This window comes from Euleptes europaea, chromosome 10, assembly GCF_029931775.1.
Source record: "Euleptes europaea isolate rEulEur1 chromosome 10, rEulEur1.hap1, whole genome shotgun sequence".
Taxonomy (NCBI): Eukaryota; Metazoa; Chordata; class Lepidosauria; order Squamata; family Sphaerodactylidae; genus Euleptes; species Euleptes europaea.
Window position 1 is genome coordinate 57,488,024 of NC_079321.1, and position 23,483 is coordinate 57,511,506.

Sequence of the window (23,483 nt, forward strand, 5' to 3'; positions counted from 1 at the left end):
TGTGTTTAATTGGACCAATGTAAAGTTTATAGCAGTCTTTAATGGTTTGGTAATTAAACAGTTCTGGCCTGAACATCTTTTGCCTTGAAAACCCAACAGGGTCACTATAAACTGGCTGCAAATTGATGGCAAAAATTAATAATAATTAAACATAGAATAAATTATATACTGGTAACCTCTAACCTCTACTTTATTGTTAATAACTGGAGGTAGCAGTTGCTCTCGTACTTGGTTATACAAACAAATATTTTTATTCATGTTGTGATTATTCTATGTTAATATTTGTTTGACACTTTCTTTAACCTATAAAGGAAGCAGGGCTTTCTTTTTAGACATCTCTTATTAAATAACAGAGCACATATAAATGAAAATGCCTGATCACTGGAGCATTCACAAAATTAATTAATGTTTCATTTCCACTATTTTTTTTTTGAACTTCAAGTAATTGAAGCTTTTCATAATGATTAGATTTTTACTGAAAATGTACATTGTATGTGTAATTTAATAGCTGTTTTATTTTCTGGTACTACAATCTCTTTTCCAATTAAGATATTGCTGGTATATTGATGATTTGAAAAGTAGCTGGTGTATAATTGTTATGAACCTGAAAATAGATAGTTTTAATGGCAAACTAATTTGACTTCTAGGCACAAACCTGTTTTCTTCTTCTTCTAGGTAATAAATGTAGATCTGCTCCATATTGAAAACCGAGCTAATGACATTGTCAAATCAGATCGAACCATTCAACTAGTGTTGGGACAGCTTATAGATGAGTGAGTCCTTTTAAGGATAATTAAATGTAGTAGAAATTCATATCATGCTTTTAGGTGTGATGAATGTCAAATGAAGGCCAATAATTATGAATTATGATTGAAGAATCATTCTTGAGCTTTTATGAAGCAGTTTGAAAAGCCATAAAAGTGAGTGTCATTGTTCTAAGGTATTATTATAGTTCCCTGACTTCATAAAAAGCATCTTAATCTTTCCTTAAGGCAAAGATAAAAGGGCTCGTCTTTCATTTTTTGTAAAAGATGTTCAGAGGTGGTTTACAAATCCAAACAAAAGAGAAGGACCGTATAGGTATGTGGCATGACTGAAACTGTAGGACAGGACAGGAAACTGTAGGAAGCAAAATGCGCACAGGAAATGTGTGTGTGTGTGTGGGGGGGGGTTCCTTTATTATATCTGGTGTCTGAAGTAGAATGCCATGAAATGTGTAAAAGGATCTGGAGCACTTTGTCCTCTGAACTAGTTGCGCTAGACACAAAGGTTGTGATTCAGGAGCTCCTTTTTGGTGAGGCTAGCTTCGCTTTAACATAGTAGCTACTGTGGCGGATGCAGCCCCTCTGCTCAGCAGTCTGAAACCCTGGAAGATCCTTAGGCCAGGGGCTGCTGAGCAGAGGGGCCAGATCCACCCTCCTACAGGCACTGTTGTCTGGGATCTGTGGCAGAATATCTTGCATTTGATTTTAGGAACAGTGAGTGAAATAACACAGACAACAGTAACTTGATAGGCTTTTAAAATATTCTGTTGCTGATATGGAGCATCATGACTTGGTTGTGATGCCAGACCTGCTGTTCTCCTAAAAGGTGCTGTCATATAATGCTGTACTCCAAAAGCTGCCTTTAGGATATTAACTCAGTGACCCGGTGCTTGCACAGGGGACTACTTTTTCCTTTATATTTATAATATCTATATATAGTATATATGTATAATATCAATATATAACATCTATAATAACTATATATAGAAGAGCACGTGGCGCAGAATGGTAAGCTGCAGTACTGCAGTCCAAGCTCTGCTCACGACCTCAATTCGATCCGACAGAAGTCAGTTTCAGGTTGCCGGTTCAAGGTTGACTCAGCCTTCCATCCTTCCGAGGTCGGTAAAATGAGGACCCAGCTTGCTGGGGGGAAAGGGAAGATGACTGGGGAAGGCATTGGCAAACCACCCCGTAAACAAAGTCTGCCTAGTAAACGTTGGGATGTGACATCACCCCGTGGGTCAGGAATGACCCGGTGCTTGCACAGGGGACCTTTACATTTTTATATCTATAGTTATATGAAATAAAGATTGATCCTATGGAGGCAGATCTTCTTTGCCTTTCTCTCCCACCAGCTTCCTGCACATCCCAAAAATCATCTGATGAGGATTGGGGGACCTTGTAAACAAAATGCACTGCAACACAGGCTGTAGTGAGAAAAGTCAACTGGATGTAATCACTGTCCACCAGGACCACAGCAAACCACAAAAGAAGAAGCAGGCTGTTGCACATGATTTTCCCCTTCTCACTTCAACCCCACCCCGGTGCTCCAGTGCATTTCTTTACAAGAATTTCCCAGTGTTCATTGGAAGACTTGTGGAATTCATAGGGAGCTGCTGGAAGAAGGAAAAGGTGGTTAAAAGACACCACCACAACACACATCTGTGAACGTTTTCCATAGTATCAAACAAAGAGATGTTGAGATGACTAGTTTAAGGACAAATATGCAAGACAAATGTAGAACGGTGTAGTGACATTTTATTCTTGTATTCATTTTAGGCATTACCTAGATCAAGTGGCAGAAGAAACAAATGACAAATTACAGGAAACAGGCCAAGTGAAAATATCTGATTTGTGTAAAATATATAACCTTCCAGGAGACTTCTTGAAGCAGGTAACTATACCCTCTTCATGCAAAAAGGTCCACTTTCCCCTGAAGTAGATGATATTTCACAACAATAACAATTTATTGTCCTTATTGCTAGGATCATAGACCCAGAATGGTGTACTGGTTAAGAGCGGTGGACTCTAATCTGGAGAACCGGGTTTGATTCCCCACTCCTCCACATGAGCGGTGGACACTAATCCGGTGAACTGGGTTTGTTTCCCCGCTCCTCCACATGAAGCCTGCTGGGTGACCTTGAGCTTGTCACAGTTCTCTCTTAACTCTCAGCCCCATCTACTTCATAAGGAAAAGAAGGCAATTGTATTCTGGTTTAAGACTTTTTAAAGGTAGAGAAAACCAGGGTATAAAAAACCCTCCTTCTTTCTTCCTCCTTCCTCTTTCCTCTTCTTCTGGATGGTAGTGTTAGTAAAATTATGATGCTTGAATTGTAAATGATCCAATGTACATTATTTTAATTTCCTTGTTTTTACTAAAAAACAGTTACCAAGATATCAAATCTCAGTGTTAGGTCAGGGTTCCATTTCCTGGCAGCCTCTGTGCTTAATAATATGGACATGAAGCAGTATCCTTCAAGCATAAATAAATGCTATCTGATCCACTAGTTCAAAAAGATTCCCTGAAAAGAACAATAGTTTTTGTACTCAGGTGCAGGGAGAGTGAGTCATTGCCTTAGACCAGACTATTAAAATATAGAGTTGGAAAGAGTTTGTTGATCTGTAGGTTGCATGGCGGAAAATGGGTTGCCAGAGATAAGTAAAAATGAATATATGAGGAAATGAATATATGAGGAAAAGAAGTAGCAATGTGTCTTATTTATGTGACACTCCTACACATTCATGCCAGTAGCCCTATTGAAAGATTTGGTATTCTCTAGACTGGACACACTCTGGCTTGTGCAGAAAGCCTTAATATTCCTCATCTTTCTAGAGCCTTCTGTTTAGCTAGACTGAATGCTAACCCCTCTATGGTTATGTCAGGCAGGATTTTGAATATACCATACCCAGACAGGACCTGTCCTTGCTCTTCAGGCTCTATTGATTCATTAGCTCATGCCCTCTTGGAATGCTGCTTTTATGAGGAACCTCGATCACATTATATCTCTCCCCTTTTAACATATAAATCTAATGCCTCTGTGTCTGACATAATGCCTTTTTTATTAAGTGACAGGGATCCCAAGGCTACATTGTCAGTGGCAAGATTTATTTCAGTCCTTATATCCCTCAGACATTAGATTTACGCTGCTCAAGATCAGTGGATCAAGGAGTTTCTAAAGGATAAAAAAAGGAAAGCCTTAATGATGATGTTGTGAATACCATAACTGGACTTCAAATTGTGTCAGCAATTAACCACACAATAATTCTTTTTGCTGTGTTTTGTTCATGAGTCATTATCAGGGTTGGGTTTGTTTCCCTCCAAGAATGATGTCCTGGATCTTCATTACTGCCTCAGGACATCATTCTTGCAAAAAAGAAAAAGAAGCCCTAATATTAATATTGAATCATAATCAAAGTGGTTATGGGTGAGTAAAAGGTATTCTATGCCTAAGGGTGAAAATTCTTTCACTCAAGCGGTTTGCGGCAAGGTGGCTTGTAATGAATGATTTAAAAAACAGCAAGTGAGTGAGACGGGAGGCTGTTTCTTCTCCTATGGCTCCTATGGCCCCACATCCTCCTCAGATAAATTCACTGCTGCAAATCCTCCTCAGATAAATTCACTGAGTCAATTAATAAAAAGTTTTTTCTGACTTTGTCTCTCACTTGTAACTGATAATATTAAAGAAGAGAGTCAACAAACAAGGGTGCAGCAGCTATGGAACAGGACCAGTGAGAATGAACTCAGTCAGCATGGAGCAAACTTACTCCAGAGTTACTTTGCAGATTCATCTCTCCCATTCCTGCCAAGACAGTTGGGAGAAAAGTCTGCTTTCACATTTTTCTTTCTCTCTTTGTAAGAAAAAGGGCTAGACACTTACTTTTTAAGGGAAAAAAATGAAAACTGGAAATTCAGAGAGGGGCATGGTGTATGTCTAAGGGTTCATTGCTCTCAGTAGCTATGGGCTCGCCAATCACTGGTACCCATGTACATTGCTGGTTGTGGACCGTAATAAATACCTTTGACCTTTGCTGCAAGGAAATAGCATGACAATGTACCCCTGCTTATGTGCTTGCCTTCCAAAAATCACCCTAAATGCCCATTTCGCTCCAGATTGCTGAAAAAGGGTTCTTGTATCTGTATATGGTAGGCAGTGATGTAGATGCTTTTGTGGTTGTGTCATATCCGACTCTTGTCAAGGTTAAACCTGTTTTTAAAATACCTGTGGCTTACAATCAAATCTCAGTGCAGTATTAAATTTGTCCAGTCAAATGCTACGATTCTGTTCCCAGGCATTCTCTGCTCGTCTGGGTAAAATTATCTGTGGGCAAATAGATCAGGACAATCGAGGGTTGATTTTCACAGAGGCATTTGTCACACGACATCGAGCCCTCATTCGTGGTCTCTTCAGCGCCATCACGAGGTAAGTAAGAGTACACGTTTCTGCTTGCGACGGTCATACCTTTTTTCCCTGTACACGAGGGGGAATAAAGAGTTGATTCTTAAATACGTAAAATCTTGGGAAGATACAAAAGTTGAATATATAGCTGCTGTTGACTTGCACTATGTTAAGACTTCCTAAAAAAGCTAGTGAACAACATTTAAATTTGATTCTGTTTTTAACACCTAGCAATGATAATTGTGTCACTTTAATGCTTGCTTTTCTACAAAGCACTCATTCTCATAATTATACAGACTAATAGTTCCACTCTTCAGTTTTTCGGATTCTGGGGTGTCAGATCAACAATTGTAATGCTTCCGAGCCTTGTAATGGTACTAGTACAATGTGTTTCACAATGACAGGGTGGGTATGCATCATAGGAGGCAGACGTATTATGTTCTTTTTTTCTTACCTTACCCTCCACCTAGCGATCCAGGTACAGCCCAGCTACTGGGGCAGAGTGAGAAAGAGCTAGAAGTTACAAAGCAACAGGGGCACGCATACTTCTTAAGTCTCATTCCTGCCTAATTTACATTGAAATTGTTTTAGCACCTTTCAATTTACGTGCGCAGCCACCCAGCTCAGGCAGCCGAGACAGCATCTCACACAAACAGCGAGTGCATTGCTCACGGCATTAAGTCAGCCACAGAAATGTTCTTTACCTGCTGCCGTCCTTTTCCATATGCAAAGTAGGGCTAGGCCTGAAAAACTGGCAGGGCTTTGGATGCAGGGAATGATACAAAGGCGAGAGAGCTTTCCTTCCCCCTCCATCCCTGCTCCTTTCCAGTCTTTCATCTGTGCTATAGTCTCCCCTTTTATGAAAGAAAGGTGAGGTTGCACTTGGAGAATTGCCTGTTAGTGGCAATAACCTGCGTCAGTGGACCCTATGGGACAGCCAAAGTCAAATCTTGGGGGGCTGCAGCAGGAGGTAATACATTCATGAATAGTTTTTCCTGCTGTAACAAATTTCATGTGTGAAGATAAATGTCAAAGGGCTAATATCTCCTTGGACACTACAGAAGAAGAGTTGGTTTTTATATGCCGACTATATCTACCACTTAAGAGATAATCACCTTCCCTTCCCCTCCCAGACAACAGACACATTGTGAGGTAGGTGTGTCTGAGAGGGTGTGAGTAGCCCAAGGTCACCCAGCTGGCTTCATGTGTAGGAGTGGGGAAACAAATCCAGTTCACCAGATTAGCGTCTGCCACTCGTAGAGGAGTGGGGAATCAAACCCGGTTCTCCAGATCAGACTTCACCACTCCAAACCACTGCTCTTAACCACTACACCACGCTGGCTGAAGTGGGGAAAGCAGAGCGCATTCATTCTTCACAGCCTTTTGCTACTCTCAAAGAACCTCTGTTCAAGTTCCACAGGCCCCTGCTACAGTGTCTGCCAGTGTCTGTTAACAACATGGTCATTGGGCATCAGAATGTATGTGCAATTACACATTAATAGAGCAGAGTGACTTAGGGCTTCATGCAGTCTGCACCCAAACATATTCAGATTCTCTACGGTGAATAAAATGAGCCAAATGTACAAATTTGTTAGCCTAGGGAAGGACCCTAGAACTAGGCAAAGCATCAAAGTCACACTCCTGAATACGACAGACTTGATGTAAATCTTTCCAAATTTCACGGCATTGCTGATATTGAGGCTAGCAGACTGCATTTATAAATAAATACCAATTTAGTGTTGCAGATTGCATATCTGTTATAATAGCATTCCATATACAAAGTGGAGCGTAGCTGGATCTTCCTTGTTGTGTTATTCCAGTGTTCTGAAATGTGTTGTTTGACTTGAACAGTAAATCCTGAATTTTCATTTAAATGTTTCCTGACTTGTGACACATTTCTTTTCTCTCTTTAGGCCTACGGCGGTAATTAACCTAATCACTCGGCATGGCTTCCAGGAGCATTTGCTTTACTGTGAGTTTAGTTCAGACTCTTCTATGCTAATATCAGTTTTAGTAGTCTCTCTGCATAAGAGCCATATTAGGTGAGCTGCTAAGTAATAGTCTCATGTCATTAGCCTGTAAATGGAACAATAGTCTCCCCAAACAGTAGCTGAGCAACACAGATGCCTTTTCAGCCTGATGAAGTATATCAGGGGTACTTACATACCTTTTCTTTAAAAAAAAAACTGGTTAAGCTGATCCAGTGAAATGCACATTGCCTGCTTTGCATGTCTTAGTTATATGTCTACTAAAGCAGGTTTCATGTAAAGAATTTTGACAGAACATGTACAGACATAAACGAGTGATAGTTTCCTTATACCATCCCAACTTTAGAGCTTCCCTGATCCTCCGGTGATTAACATTCCTGGTGATGAAACCAGAGAAGGATGAAACAAGATGTGCAAAACAAGCTTTGTCATCTGTCCCATTATTTGTCCATGGCACAGGCCGTTTTATCAGCCTAGCACATACAGGGATACAGAATTCACATAGCCCAGTGGCATTAACTGCTTGTGCTTCTTATTTATAGGCCTTGCTTGGTGATAGCGGACCCAGACTTTCTGTGATGTTCTTGGCATGCTAATATGTGAAGCATGTGGTTTATATCACTGGCTGTTTACTTTTAAGAAACATAGTGATAGCCCTTAAAAATGCTATAGTGATAGCCCTTAAAAATGCCCTACCTCATTATCAAGACCCTTCTGAAGACCTTAGTGTATGTCTCCTGAACCATTGCAGCTCTTCCTTTCTTCAGAGCTTTCCAACTTACTTCTTTTGCTCCTTTATCTAAGTTGATTCTTTCCCTGCCCATCTTTGCATATCTTCTGGGAAGGTGTAGCTAGAATCAACCTATTTCAAGTTGTCCACATCTTGAGCATATACATTTTCCAGTCTAGTGGTTTCTTTGTATGTTACTGCAGCATTACGGGAGCACCTCTAATGTGGTGTAGTAGCTTGAGTGTCAGACTAGGATCTAGCCGATTGACACTGAAATTTGACTCTGCCATGGAAGCTTTCTGGGTGACCTTGGGCCAGTCACTCAGTGCCTCACAGGGTCATCGTTAGAATACAATCAAGAAGGGAAGAATGATGATATAAGCTACTTTGGGTACCCATTGGGGAGAAAATTGGGGAATACAGAATTAAAAATGTGACTTCTGGTCAGGCCATCATGTTGATATCTGGAACCTCCCTACTTGATTTTTCTCCCTCTCATAATACTAGAACGTGGGGTCATCTGCTGGAGGGTGAGAGATTCAAAAGAGATAAAAGGAAGTATTTCTTCACATGACGCATAGTTAAATTGTGGAACTCCCTGCCCCAGGATGTGGTGATGGCTGCCAGCTTGGAGGGCTTTAAGAGGGGAGTGGACATGTTCATGGAGGAAAGGGGTATTCATGGCTATTAGTTAGAATGGATACTAGTCATGCTGCATACCTATTCTCTCTAGTATCAGAGGAGCATGCCTATTGTATTAGGTGCTGTGGAACACAGGCAGGATAATGCTGTTGCAATCATCTTGTTTGTGGGCTTCCTAGAGGCACCTGGTTGGCCAGTGTGTGAGCAGACTGCTGGACTTGATGGGCCTTGCTCTGATCCAGCATGGCCTTTCTTATGTTCTTATGATTATAACCCCATGTGGTTGTTCTGAGCTTCTAAACTTTACCATGTTGGAGAAAAAAGTCACAGGAAAGTGGTTCCTATGCTAAGACTGATATTTCTCAGTGTCATTTCTGTTTACCTGCAACTTCTGCCATTAGTTTCCACCTTCAGACTTTCCTCCATATCATCTTCAGTACACACTGTTTGTCTGTTCTGACCCAGGTATGCCATTTTCTGCTTTAAACTGAGCCTGAAACAATGCCATTCAGCTAGTGAACATTGTCTGTCTTGACAGACAAAACAGTATGCAGCCACAGTGCCAACACAACAGGTCCTGCCTCTAAAGCAGCAATGTTAGAGTTGCCCCTATGATTGTCTGTTGATCTGTGACTAAATGACTCAACCCAAAGATATTCAGTATTATTTTTCTAACTCAGAATGGCTTTTTGGAGAAAACTGTCTAAGTATCATTCTAGGAAATGTCTGTGATCATTTATTAATTTCATACATCTATATCCTGGCTCTTGAAGTGGAATATAATTAAAAATAAATCAAATAATTTATAGATAGACAGACAGTTGACAACAGTACCTGGATTGTGATGTATGAAAAGTTATGAAAATGGTTAACAAGGAAAATACAGCCACAATAGATAGGTAGAAACAAACAAACAAACATAAGAAAGGCCATGCTGGATCAGACCAAGGCCCATCAAGTCCAGCTGTCTGTTCACACAGTGGCCAACCAGGTGCCTCTAGGAAGCCCACAAACAGGACAACTGCAGCAGCACCATCCAGCCTGTGTTCCACAGCACCTAATATATTAGGCATGCTCCTCTAATCCTGGAGAGAATAGGCATGCATCATGACTAGTATCCATCTTTACTAGTAGCCATGAATACCCTTCTCCTCCATGAACATGTCCATTCTATCTATAGACAGACAGACAGACAGTTGACAACAGTACCTGGATTGTGATGTGTGAAAAGTTATGAAAATGGTTAACAAGGAAATTACAGCCACAATGTCATGGAAGAAAAACATTAGGCCTGTGAATATTCACTAGGAGGGGATTGTGAAGAAGTGGGTCCACAGAGCCTGATCTCCCCATTCTTGTGACTCTTGTCAGAGGCAGGTACCTTAATTTGTTTGTCAATATGTTTAATGATGTGACTGCTTCATTTCGTTCATCAGCCGTCCTGGAGGAGCTTGTTAATTCTGGACGTCTGAAAGGCGCTGTTGTTGGTGGAAGGCAAGACAAGGCTGTGTTCATCCCTGACATCTACGCCAGAACTCAGAGCAACTGGGTGGATTCTTTTTTCAAGCAAAATGGCTACTTGGGTAATGTCTTCCTTGTGAACATAAATTTCTGTCTGAAAATTATTTGTCAAGTGAAGTATGTTTCAGGATACCTATTTGGCTCAGTTCAGACATAATACTGGGACTATGGTTTAATCAAACTTACTGTGGCAAGTGTGCTCATCTGAATGCCAGCCACTGTGGACAATTAGGGTCCATCAAACTGGGATTCAGTTTGAAGGTGGGTTATTAACCACACAGTAACTGTGTTTTTATGTCTGTATAAACATGAGCATTTCCATCCTTGCTCATTCCCCAGCTGCAGACCTACCTAGCCAGAGCAAATGTGATGGAACCAGCATTTGTAGAGGCAAACCATGATCTGACTGATCATCTGTAAGCCAATTCCTGGTTTTGCAAAGTAAATATAATTAAAAGAAACCATGGCTTTGCATGATCCATAGTGGTTTTCATTCAGATGATCACACTCTCCAAATTAAGTTCCATTAAACCACAGTCCCAATGTTAGGCTCTTCCTCTAAAATGCTTGCTCATTCATTCATTTTTCAGATTTGTATCCTGCCCTCCCCAGCAAGCCCGCTCAGGGCGGGTAACATCATTAAAACATATCATTCAGTCCATAATCATATGAAACAATAAAAACAGGAATAAAATCCTAAAACCCCATAACAAACCCATAACAAACCAAGATGGCGCACAAATACTAAACTGTGGGCACCATGGCACCCCTTTCAACCAATATTATTTACCCATATTGGAAGGGCGGGAGGGAGGCCAGTGATGATGGTATCTGCTGCTGTCCTGAGTTCTAGGCCTGGTGGAAAAGCTCTGTCTTACAGGCCCTGCAGAACTCTTTTAAGGTCCCACAGGGCCCTGATGATACCTGGCAGAGCATTCCACCAGGCCAGAGCCAGGGCCGAGAAAGTCCTAGCTCTGATTGAGGACAGCCGCACTCTCTTAGGGCCAGGGACCACCAGCAGGTTTTCATTGGATGATCTTAGTGTCCTTCGGGGGGGTATACCTGGAGAGGCGGTCCCGAAGATTCTGCCCTGCTATGGTGTTGTCTGTGCAATCTTAATAGTTGGTGTAAAGAAAGGAGGCAACAAGTCCAGATTGCATTCCAGCTGTGGTTTAGTAAACAAATGCCGTTCATTTCTGTGGGAGGAACCTCTCAGGTAAAGTTGAAGGGGAGACACCATTCCTAACCCTGTGCAACTCTGCTATCACAACAGTTGCACTAGAGGAAAGGGAGCAGTGTCTCTCCATCATCCTCTAAAGACAGCATCAGAAACATACATACAAAAACTCTTTTGATTTAATTTCAACCCGTTGGTTCTGGTCCGACCAGAACCACACAGTGCACAGTGTTGTTACACCCCTGGCCCAGCCCCCATCCTAAATGCAGTTTTTGGCTTAGAAGGAGGAAATGTTCCTTTCATTTTTCTCAGGGCCTGGCAGTAGCGATCAAGGTACTAACAGTAGGCAGGGGTAGGTTTGGAAGACAGCCTTTGACTGTACTTAATCTGCCCATGACAAAGTCCTTATTGGCAGATGGAAGAATCAGAGGGTGGGGCTGGGCCTAAGCATCATCTACCTTCTCGCTATTTTATTCATCCATTGATAACATCAAGTAAAGAGGGATGGAGCATGTCAGATTCTCTCTTATGAAGTGAGTATATTTGTGTGTGAGTGGCGCTGGGGGAATATTGGAAGTCTCCATTCTCACACTATGGCCTTCAGTCTTTTAATATATAAAAGCACATTCCTGAGTTCTGTCACACTTCATTATGGGCAAGAAGCAAAACTTGGGGCGAGATGATCAGCCATGCAGAGAGGCAGGTTTATCACTCTTCCTCAAAAATGTTTATTTCTTTAAAATCAAGGACTTTCTGTTGTTTTTTAGAATTTGATGCATTGTCCAGACTTGGCATCCCAGACCCTGTGAACTACATAAAGAAAAGATACAAGTCATTGCACCTCCTGTTTCTGAAAGCATGCTGTGTTGGTCAGGAGATTGTGGATCAAGTGGAAGCCTCAGTGGACGAAGCCATCAGTTCTGGAACTTGGTTGGACATTATGGTATGATCTTTCTTCTGTCCTTTCCACCATATTTATGTTATCTGTTTTTCTACAAAGTCAGTTTATACAGTTATGTAGACAAATTACTGAGTGTATGTCTGGGTGAATGGGTGCCAACTCTAATATGGAAGTTCAGTAATGTTCTGCCCAAAACTCTGTAGCCAGTTATACTGGGATTGCATGTGTGTCTGTCCTTCTGGGCAGAACAGTACAGGATTATAGTTTGGAGCAGCCAAATACTGCAGGGGTTAGTTTGGAAACAAGGCATGATTTGCTTCAGACTTATTTTTAATGTATTTCAATGCAAACGTATTGATCAGTAAGAGTAGTTTTAAACAATTTATCCTATGCATACTTGTTAAGTGTCATTTTATTTGCCAGCTTGCTCCCTTCCCTTAAAACCTTCAGCAAAAATTTCTCCTTTTAAAACTTCAGATTTTGTGAATCTTTTAAATATTCATCTGCACCTTCACAACCATTTACATCTCTAAACATCACAAAAGAGAAAATCTAATAAGCATTTTTAACAGTAAGACTGACCTCTGCAGTCAGTAGATACTGTGCAGATTTAGCAAGGCTTTTGCATAATTTGTTATGCTTCTGCTCGTCAGTGGAAAGTTACATAGGTCATTAAGATGCTCTTCTTCTATTCCCCCCACTGCATTTGAGCTTTCAGCAGACATTGTCCACATACTGAACTGAAAGCCAAGATTTTGGGTGTCAGGTGAGATTCAAGAGATCTGCAATTAGGATTTCTGTGGTTTTTAAGAGCTTATTAGTAGTCTGATCGCTGGAAGTGATGATGTCTAAATCATTTCCTCCATGTCTCTTCTGTGACTGAAGCAGTCTTGAAAAAACAAGCTTTAGTATCTGAATCCCCCTCCACACACACACCCTAATAATTATTTATATTATGGAAGGTGGATGGAAAGGAAGGGTTTAACTATCCTTTTTCGTAACCACCCTTTTCCAGTCTTCAAAGCTATCTATGGCTACTATTTGGCTGTACAGAAATCGCAGAAGATTCTAACTGCAGATCTTTGATGTATTGTCTGTTGGCCCTCAGAATGCTGAATTGGGTGCCAGGATGAACACCATAGCTAAATCACACAAGGGACTTCATATGTGAGCAAATGGGTGAGTGATAAATCTTCACTTGACTTCTTTTTCCAATTTTGTGTTTAATATTAGCCTCTTCTTCCGAGTTCATTATCTGTAGAAGATGCTAGCATGCTGCTTCAGCAAGTGATGAGATCTTTCATTAAGCAGCCATCAACTTTGGTCTTCGGCGACACTGTTGTGGTCAGCGAGAAGTTCGTCAACAGCTGTGTTGATCTGTTTAATGACCTGATGCACCAGAAAGCTGAAAAGGTTAGTTACTGAGCCCCCTGTTTAGAAAAGGCCTGTACGACTGATGACTCTCAACTTCAGTGCAGCCCACCAGTCGTGTATTGTAGCCTTCCAAGTGCTTGACACCCATCCCATGCCATGGTTATGAAATCCTGGGCAAGCAGGATTTTAGCATTTTAGCATCTGGTGAGCAGGATTTTAGCCTCTGGTGAGCTGTCCTACATAGGTAGGGAGCTCTGTTCAGCTTGAAGGCTCTCATGTTGTTTAGGAAATCTTTGTTTTATGTTCAGATGTTATCTCTTTTTAAAAAAAACCCTACGCATTATCTGTGGAATCAGCTTCAAGTTTCATGTATGTTTTCGGTTTGCACTGATCTTTGCTTATTAAATGAGACCTTGATCTTTTTCTTTAAAAACGCTCAGCATATTTTGGGGGAGTACCAGGATACTTTCCTTCCTTTGCTATCAGATTTGTTCACCTTGAACATGACTGTCTGTGATTCATTTTCTAATGAAATGTTGGGCTCTGGGTTCTTCTGCTGGATAATCAAGAGCAAAACAGCAAGTGGTGTTGAAAGCTTTTCTAGTTGATTGATTCTAAGCTGTATGCCTAGCACCAGTTTTGATGTGCTGAATCTCTCTCTTTCTCTCTCGCTCTTAGGTGAAAGTGCCCCTTTTAAAAGCCCCAGGAATATCACATTTATATTTGTTGCATTTATCTAAATTTTCCTATCAAAATTAACATGGCCCACTGGATGAAATCAAAATCTTAAAATAATGTGCTTGGACCTAGCCAATATGCTTCCTCAGGTAGAAAATTATCTGAGAATGACTTGGACCCTAAGGTAGTGCTCCTTTGGCATAACAGCACATCCTCTAACAGGAGAGCTCTTTTCTTTTGTGGAAGACAAGAGGGCAATCATTACCAGCTGCAGACTCTTAGTTCCCCCCACACACACACCAACCCAAAGGAGAATTTTTTCACAGGGCACAGGAGGATATAATGAGCACCCTCTCCACAATGACCTCCTTCAGTAAACCACATTTCACAAAATTGGACTGTGCTGACCCACCTTGACAACTTCCCTCAGCTGAGCAGGGCCTTCTCTGTTGTGGCCCCCACCTTATGGAATGACTTGCCTGGTGATGACAGGAAGGCTCCCACTCTCCTGACATTTCACGAATTGATTCAGGAAGAATGCTTTAATAAAGGGAGAGAGACTGTGGACTATACTACTGTGTATAGAACATACTGTCTGTTGCTATATATATTATCCTAAGTAAGTAAAGGTCCCCTGTGCAAGCACCAGGTCATTCCTGAACCACGGGGTGACGTCACATCCCGGCATTCACTAGGCAGACTTTGTTTTACAGGGTGGTTTGCCAGTGCCTTCCCCAGTCATCTTTCCTTTCCCCTCAGCAAGCTGGGTCCTCATTTTACTGACCTCAGAAGGATGGAAGGCTGAGTCAACCATGAGCCGGCAACCTGAAACTAACTTCTGTCGGGATTGAACTCAGGTCGTGAGCAGAGCTTGGACTGCAGTACTGCAGCTTACCACTCTGCGCCACGGGGCTCTTCATATTATCCTACTATGTACTTTATGCATCGTTTAACATGTTGTGTTAATTCTTATGCTTTGTTTCAGCTTTGTATCAAATTTCTGCTTGGTTTCAGATTTCTGCAATCTTAATCTTTATATTGTTTATTGGATGTCCCATCCTATTTGTATTGACTTACACTGTGTTATCCACCTTGAGTCTGAGTGATAAAAGTGGGCTATAAAGAACATAAATGTAAAAAAAATAGTTACTAGTTTTGCAAGTTTTTTGTGATGACAGACATAAGGAAAAACTGTAGGTCACTTCCGTATTCTAAAAGTGCAGTATAAATGGATTAGAGAAATGGCATTTTGTCAGAAATATTTATTACTACAGAGGAAAGGGGGAAATTAGTAATTACAATCATAGCAACTATTCAAGATTCTGACAGAAATGTTCTTAAATGGTTTTGTAGTCCCACAGGTAGGGCAGTCCAAATGCTTTCAGACAGCCTCCAGCAGTGAGATCTATGAGCTGAGTAAAATGTATTTTACAGTTCTCAGTCAAATACTGGAGACATAATTCTATTGGAAAATATTATATGCTGCTCTGATTTCTGTGGGTGAGCAAAATGAAGGCGGTGTAGCAGCATTTTCTTCCCCAGAGAAGGCAAACCACCATGTTCTCCACCTGTCACATCCTCTAAACAGGCTACATTCAGTATATCATAGGAGCCGGATCTCAACATTATAGCAGCATGAATGTAATGAAATCTAAAACGGGGGGGAAAAACAGCCATAGGTTTCCTAGCAGAATGGATCTGCATGGGAAGTCACCTGAAGGTCGAAAGTAACGCTCATAGCTCAGTGTTACATGACCTGCTTTGAAGAAGAAGAAGAGTTGGTCTTTATATGCCGACTTTCTCTACCACTTAAGGGAGACTCAAACCAGCTTACAATCACCTTCCTTTCCTCTCCCCACAGCAGATACCCTGTGAGGTAGGTGGGGCTAAGAGAATGTGACTTGCCCAAGGTCACTCAGCCGGCTTCGTGTGTAGGAGTGGGGAAACAAATCCAGTTCACCAGATTAGCCTCTGCCTTTCATGTGAAGGAGTGGGGAATCAAACCCGGTTCTCCAGATCAGACTCCACCACTGTTAACCACTACACCATGCTGGCTCCCTACGGTACACCCTGCTGGCTTTGCAGGGCAAAGGTCCCATGTTTAGCGATAGCCTAACCCTAGCATCTCCAGTTAATGGCTGCCAAGCCAGAAATGCCTCTGCCTCGTGCCCTAGAGAGCCACTGCAAATGAGAATAGACAATACTTTTTATCTTTTGAGGTTAGTCTACACTGCTGATTACAGTACTACCTGCATACTAGTGGTATCTCGCTCAAATTGTTGAAAGCCCCTTATGTCCGTATCTGAGCATGGAGGGATGGTATTGAAAACCTTGGGAACTTACAGGGAATTCCGTTTAGCACATTTGATTGAACACACTTTTGTTCTTCATTTCAGGAAATGAAAAATAACAACCCAGTTCACTTAATCACCGAGGAAGACCTGAAGCAGTATTCCCTTATAGAAAATGCATCCTCAAGTAAAAAAGACAAAAAGGATGAAAGAAGGAAGAAAGCAAATGGTAGGGAAGTACAATCATTAACTATTGGTTAGCATTGTAGGAGCAGTATATGGTTACACATTCTGCTGTGTAGGTTGCTTTCTTTCATTTTGCCTATATTCAATTTGAGTAGGAGTTCTGTGTTCATCAAGTTCTAGTTTGCTTTACTACTGAATTCAAAATTACTTAAATATTGAATTACCGTGCTCTTTGACCTGTTCATGCATATCAAATGGTGGCTTTATTTATTTATTTCTACATAGTACATTCAAGCCTTACCATTATCCTTATTTGCATTTACACGGATTTCAGTTTCATGTTGTCTTTGCCTTTTGAAAACATCCCTTGATACACTCTCTGTTCTAACCAAACAATTTTTCCACCAGAGGGCAGCGGAAGTGTGAGAAGTGGTGGCGGTGGAAATGCTAGAGAAGTCAAGATTAAGAAAACCAAGAAGAAGGGAAGAAAGGATGCTGATAGTGATGAGGAATCTCAAGCAAGTAGCTCAAGTTTGTAATCTTGTTTTTTTACCTCAGATGCTTAAGAATTCTAGCTCAGCCTTTCCTTTTATTTTTTTATATAATCTGTCTATGTATAGATAGTTTATATATTACATATAGCCAGCGTGGTGTAGTGGTTTAAGAGTGGTGGTTTGGAGCGGTGGAGTCTGATCCGGAGAACCGGGTTTGATTCCCCACTCCTCCACATGAGCGGTGGAGGCTAATCTGGTGAACTGGATTTGTTTCCCCACTCCTACACACGAAGCCAGCTGGGCGACCTTGGGCCGGTCACACTCTCTCAGCCCCCCCTACCTCACAGGGTGTCTGTTGTGGGGAGGGGAAGGGAAGGTGATTGTAAGCCTGTTTGAGTCTCTCTTAAGTGGCAGAGAAAAGTCAGCACATAAAAACCAACTCTTCTTCTTCATATTTGTGTGTGTAAAATACACATACATCCACATGTATTCTTTGCAGAGGCACTAAAGAAGTCAGTCTCAAATATTCAAGAAACTGTAGGAAGAAGAATATTTGGAATATACTTTTTAACCTAGAGGCTAGACAGGTGGCAATCCAAGAAAGGGCGTTCTCAGTCATGGTACTGAAATATTGTCGAAGGTTTTCACGGTCAGAGTTCATTGGTCCTTATAGGTTATCCGGGCTGTGTGACCGTGGTCTTGGTATTTTCTTTCCTGATGTTTCGCCAGCAGCTGTGGCAGGCGTCTTCAGAGGAGTAACACTGAAGGACAGTGTCTCTCAGTGTCAAGTGTGTAGGAAGAGTAATATATAGTCAGAAAGGGGTTGAGTTTGAGCTGAATCATTGTCCTGCAAAAAGTATCAAAGGTAATGTGCTAATCATTGTCCTATCTTGATACTTACAGGACAATGATTAGGACATTACCTTTGATACTTTTTGCAGGACAATGATTCAGCTCAAACCCAACCCCTTTCTGACTATATATTACTCTTCCTACACACTTGACACTGAGAGACACTGTCCTTCAGTGTTACTCCTCTGAAGATGCCTGCCACAGCTGCTGGCGAAACGTCAGGTAAGAAAATACCAAGACCACAGTCACACAGCCCGGATAACCTACAAGAACCAATGGTACTGAAACTTTGAAACTCCCTCCCCAGGGAGATTCATCTGTGTCCCTCTATTGTCTTCTAGTAGCAGGTGAAGACTTTTGTTTGTTTGGTGTTCCTTCACGAACTCCTGCCAGTCCTCCTCCCTATTGGTGTGTTTGTACGTTTTGTTTAATTGTTCTAAATATTGTGTATATTTATTTGTATTTTTAATGTTTTTTAATGTTTGAAATATTTTAATGTTTCCTGTCTTGGGGACCGTGAATTCGGTGGAAAGGAAATATAGAAACTTTTTAAATGAATAACAATAAATAAACAACAAATGTTAACTTTATTCTCAGGTACTATTTAAGATAATGTCTTCTCTGTTAAGTATCTATCTGGGCAAACTACTAACAGTAAATGGCAATTTAATAAACAATGCAAAATAGTTCCATAATTTGGTTTGCCCTGAGAACATTTTTTACTGAGTTTGCTGAGTTTGTCGGTATTTAGTGCCCTCTGTATTTGTGTGACCTGCAAGACCCCTGAAATTAAGAGGAACATGTTTCATATAGGCTTTAAGAACTATAGCATTCCTGTATCAATTTCGATCGGGGAAGGATTAAACTAAATCTAGCTACCATGTTCCAGTATTGTCATGTTCAGTGTTATCATTCCAGATCGGAACAAACACATGGAGAACCCTTTTATGTCCCAAGAAGAGATTGAGGATGTTTTAAGAAAACACATAAGGGATTGCCCTGAAGAGCTGATACTAGAACTTGCTGACCATCTAGTAAGGTAATTGCATTCATTTATTTACCTTGGGTCAGCCTCCACAGGATTTGGAGAAATGCCGCCTTCTTCTTGTTTAACGTACCTTCTTTTATTCCCCTTCTCTTCAGGCCTTTGGCAAAAAGCTATCAGGAAGTACTGCGTTCAGTGTTTATGTCCTCAGCTTCTAATTCATCAGGAGCAAGCAGGAAAAAGACCATCAAAGACTTGCAGGAAGAAGTTTCCAATTTGTACAATAATGTCCGGTTATTTGAAAAAGGAGCAAAGCATTTTACAGGTACAGTAAATAGATTTATAGTTTTGGTAATTTACTGTTGGTGCACTGAATAACTATATCTGGGGGAAACCAAAGGTGAAGACAAGAAACACTGCCAAACTAACACAGAAAAGGCGCAAATGCAGTTACATCTTCGAAAGTATTCCAGGTTTTCCTTGCATATAAACAGGAATAAGAAGTGTTCTTAGTTACCTAAGATGCAGTGATTGAGAGTCCTGCTTTTATTCTAACTTCTGCATTTTTCTTCTTCAGAAATAGCCTTGCTGGTTTATTACATGTTTATTATTATTATATTTCTTAGTGTATCTTAGCTTCTTTTTCCAAGCCTTTCTCTGACAATATTGCCCACTCTTTTCCTTGAACTTTTCATTTCCATAGCTGTGCTTTTGTATTTTTTCCTGCTTCCCGTCTACTTTTTCCTTCCCCCAGATATTTTTAAGTTAATGATTGAGTCCTGACAATTTCTGCCCCACAAATAGGAACCAATTTGTTTGTTCGTTTTCTCTCTGTTTGAAAAAGATACCATTTTTAAAAAATCTAGTCTAGCCTTTATGAGTCCTTCAAGCTTCTTGACGTTACAAATACTTTAACTTGTAAAAGCTGTTGAAATGAACGTATCTGTATTATGGCTAGGGTTGCCAGCTCCGATTTGGGAAATACCTGGAGATTTTGGGGGTGAAGCCTTAGGAGGGTGGGGTTTGGTGAGTGGAGGAACTTCAATTCCACAGAGTCCAATTGCCAAATCAGCCATTTTCTCCAGGGGAACTGATCTCTGTCGTCTGGAGATGAGTTGTAATAGCGGGAGATCTCCAGCCACCACCTGGAGGTTGGCAGCCCTAATTATGGCCCATAGAACGTTTGCTGGTGGTTAATATGGAGAATTATTATGAACATAAGAACATAAGAAAGGCCCTGCTGGATCAGACCAAGGTCCATCAAGTCCAGCAGTCTGTTCACACAGTGGCAAACCAGGTGCCTCTAGGAAGCCCACAAGCAAGATGACTGCAGCAGCATCGATCGTGCCTGTGTTTCACAGCACCTAATATATTTGGCACGCTCCTCTGATTATGAACTGATACCAGAGTAAATTTGCAAAAGTTGTAATTTGCTGGTTTCCAATTCTCTTCTGCAGATGAGACACAAACTAACATTTCCAAACACATGCTGAAGACTGTTTGTACAGACATTACTAATTTGATCTTCAACTTCCTAGCTTCTGATGTAATGATGGCAGCAGAAGACTACACTGTCGTTACCAGCGAGGTATATTACTACCGTCTTCTGCCCTCTTGATGTCAGTAGCTTTGTGATGTTTCTAAATTCCCAGCTTGTGGATTAGTTTCATGTTTTCTTAACACAGTGGCTCATCATTTTTCAGTTCAAGACCCTTGGCCCCAAGCCATGTAAGTCATGTGTGCTTTTCCCAGCCTTCTACATATAGCCACAGGCCTCGTGGAGCTATTCCAAGCCCCCTCAGTGAGTGTTCCGCTTAATGCTATTAAAGGTGGTACCTATCATTTTTATTAGTATATATAAAAGAAAAAGCATGTAGACACTATTTTATTTATTTATTATTTCAACTTTTACCCCGCTCTCCCCGCTCTTTGCCCAGTTGCTGAGTAAAATGCAAGCAGGCACTTTCCCTCCAGTGTCCTGGCTATTCTGCACGGATTTATCTCACATATCTGCCTATCATTAAGTCCCCTGACTTCAAAATGCCTTGCTTGGGAGGGGCCATGGCTCAGTGGTAGAGCATCTGCTTGGCATGCATAAGGTCTCAGGTTCAATCCCCAGCCTCTCCAGTTAAAGGGACTAGGCAAGTAAGTGATGTGAAAGACCTCAGCATGAGACCCTGGAGCCGCTGCCGGTCTGAGTATACAATTCCGACTTTGATGGACCAAAGGTCTGATTCAGTATAAGGCAATTTCATGTATTCATGTGCTGTGGGTCTTCATTCGCCTGCTGGCTCCAGTGGCTGAACTGAATTCCAATCAATGCGTTGAGGCTTACATGACTCCGAATATATAATATCAGGAGATAAGACGAAGATTGGGGAGGTTGCAGCTATGGAACGGGGAGACAAAGGTATGAGAGAGAGGTTCAGGGAGAAGGCCATCTCCTGTAATACATGCAGAGGACCAGGGTATAGTTTTGAATGCCATGATCTCTTAAATAGATTTCCTAATCTCTTGAACTATTATTCCTTTGGGGCTCTACACTTATTTATTTATATGAAATTTTCAGTGTTTTGCATCCTTCTTCTAACTCTTTTAATAGATGAGAAAGAAGATTTTAAGTACATTGCAGGAAGAGATGAGAAGCCCTCTAACAAAGCTCCACATTTCTCTGAATGGCAAGGTAAATTCCAGTCATAAACTAGCAGAATTTTAGTTTCTTCACTGTTTTTAGTTTATTACACGTTTTTGTATTCTTAATTTGTGTCATTAATAATCAGTTTCAAAATGGGGTGGCCTGAGTAGCTAAACAGCTTTTGGAGTAATTTTAAGTACATTGCATGAAGAGACATAACGAGCACTTTATTCATAGCTACAGAAAACCAGGGTGTGTATATCTGTTTCTACAGAGAGAAATAATATTTTTTTTATATCAATCACTTCACACTGTGACTATTAGGTGAAAAACCCTCAGGGTGACTTTAAAACAGCAGGAACCCAGCTGTTAAGAATGGAATTCAAACCAGGAATAGAGGAAACAGAGCTTAAAGGCATTCCTGTCATTGTCCTGCCTTTCAGCCATAAGGAGTGGCACTGAAAGAATATAAGTATTCTTTCTCACTGCATTGCTGTGCTTGTTTGACTTAGGTCTGGGCTAGACGTGTGGGAGGGTGATGTGGTAATGAGGTGGCAGACTTATGAAGTGGTGGAATGGACTACCACTTCAGACTGCAGGTGAGGGATGACACTTATCAAAGACTCCCTACGTTAATAATTCTATAAAAGCGGAACACTAATACAGCATGTCAAGGGTTCAGCTAGATTCCCCCCCCCCCGCCCCCTGACACGCGCACACACACACACACAGTGCTGAATTTTTGTTTGCAGTTTTTTTATGTGGATTAGCATTAAAAATGTGATTCTCCTCACCAGTCATCTGAAGGGGGTACAGCTCACTTTACCACCTCTTTCTGCTGCATGCGGAGCCGAGGCATTATTTTATCCCAGCAATGGGAAAGGTTCCCTATAACAAGTAATGGATGGGAAGGAAAAGGAATGTTTTAAAAGGAGCTTTAAGGTTTTAAGCCTTGTGGTCATTGTGGAGCAAATTGCAGCTCCTCCCCTTCATATGTCAGTGTGGACGTTCTACTTTGTCGACTGTCACTTTTTACTGTGGAAAGAAGGAGGGATAGCAGCTGCAGAAGCTATGCTGATCAAAAAAATATTTGGAAAAACATGATTGAACAGTAAAGCACATAGTGGTGGAAACGTCAAATTCCCCTCTGTGTTAGAAGTGTATTTATTTGGCCAGAGAGCGTCCCTCAGTATGAGCTCTCCTCCGCCCTTCTCAGTGCTGCATTTACATCCAGTTAGTATGTTGCCACTACATCTGATCGTTTTGATGCGCAACCTGTACTCTGGACAAGAGGCCACAGTTAGAACAGAATCAGGAGAAACGGAATGGTTCCAATTGGCAAAGGTGTCAGACAAGGATTTATTTTATCTCCCTAGCTCTTCAATCTACATGCAGAACATATAATTAGGAAAGCTGGATTAGATTTAGATGAAGGTGGAGTGAAAATTGGAGGGAGGAACATTAATAATTTGAGATATGCTGATGACACTACATTATTGGCAGAAAATAGTGAAGATTTGAAACGACTACTGCTGAAAGTTAAAAGAGAAAGTGCCAAAGCAGGACTACAGCTGAACATCAAGAAAATAAAAGTAATGACTACAGGAAAATTACACAACTTTATGGTTGACAATGAGGAAACTGAAATTGTTCAAGTCTTTCTATTCCTTGGCTCCGCCATCAACCAAAAGGGAGACTGCAGCCAAGAAATCAGAAGGAGATTGAGACTGGGAAGGGCAGCCATGAAGTAGCTAGAAAATATTTTGAAGTGTAAGGATGTGTCACTGGCCACCAAGACTAGATTAATTCATGCCATCATATTCCCTATTACTATGTATGGGTGTGAAAGCTGGACAGTGAAGAAAGCT

At 41.1% G+C, this 23,483-nt stretch overlaps 1 protein-coding gene across 1 annotated transcript in view; it reads left to right on the top strand.

Moving 5' to 3' along the window:
* UFL1 (UFM1 specific ligase 1) overlaps window positions 1-23,483 on the top strand; it is a 31,921-nt gene that overhangs the window by 4,212 nt on the left and 4,226 nt on the right. Inside the window, exons 4-16 of the mRNA XM_056856630.1 lie at window positions 676-773; window positions 2,544-2,658; window positions 5,055-5,185; window positions 7,075-7,133; window positions 9,958-10,104; window positions 11,987-12,162; window positions 13,354-13,533; window positions 16,569-16,692; window positions 17,058-17,180; window positions 18,914-19,034; window positions 19,139-19,305; window positions 20,438-20,568; window positions 21,583-21,663. Coding sequence (XP_056712608.1) covers window positions 676-773; window positions 2,544-2,658; window positions 5,055-5,185; window positions 7,075-7,133; window positions 9,958-10,104; window positions 11,987-12,162; window positions 13,354-13,533; window positions 16,569-16,692; window positions 17,058-17,180; window positions 18,914-19,034; window positions 19,139-19,305; window positions 20,438-20,568; window positions 21,583-21,663 — 1,653 coding nt within the window. The remainder of the gene's footprint in view (window positions 1-675; window positions 774-2,543; window positions 2,659-5,054; window positions 5,186-7,074; window positions 7,134-9,957; window positions 10,105-11,986; window positions 12,163-13,353; window positions 13,534-16,568; window positions 16,693-17,057; window positions 17,181-18,913; window positions 19,035-19,138; window positions 19,306-20,437; window positions 20,569-21,582; window positions 21,664-23,483) is intronic.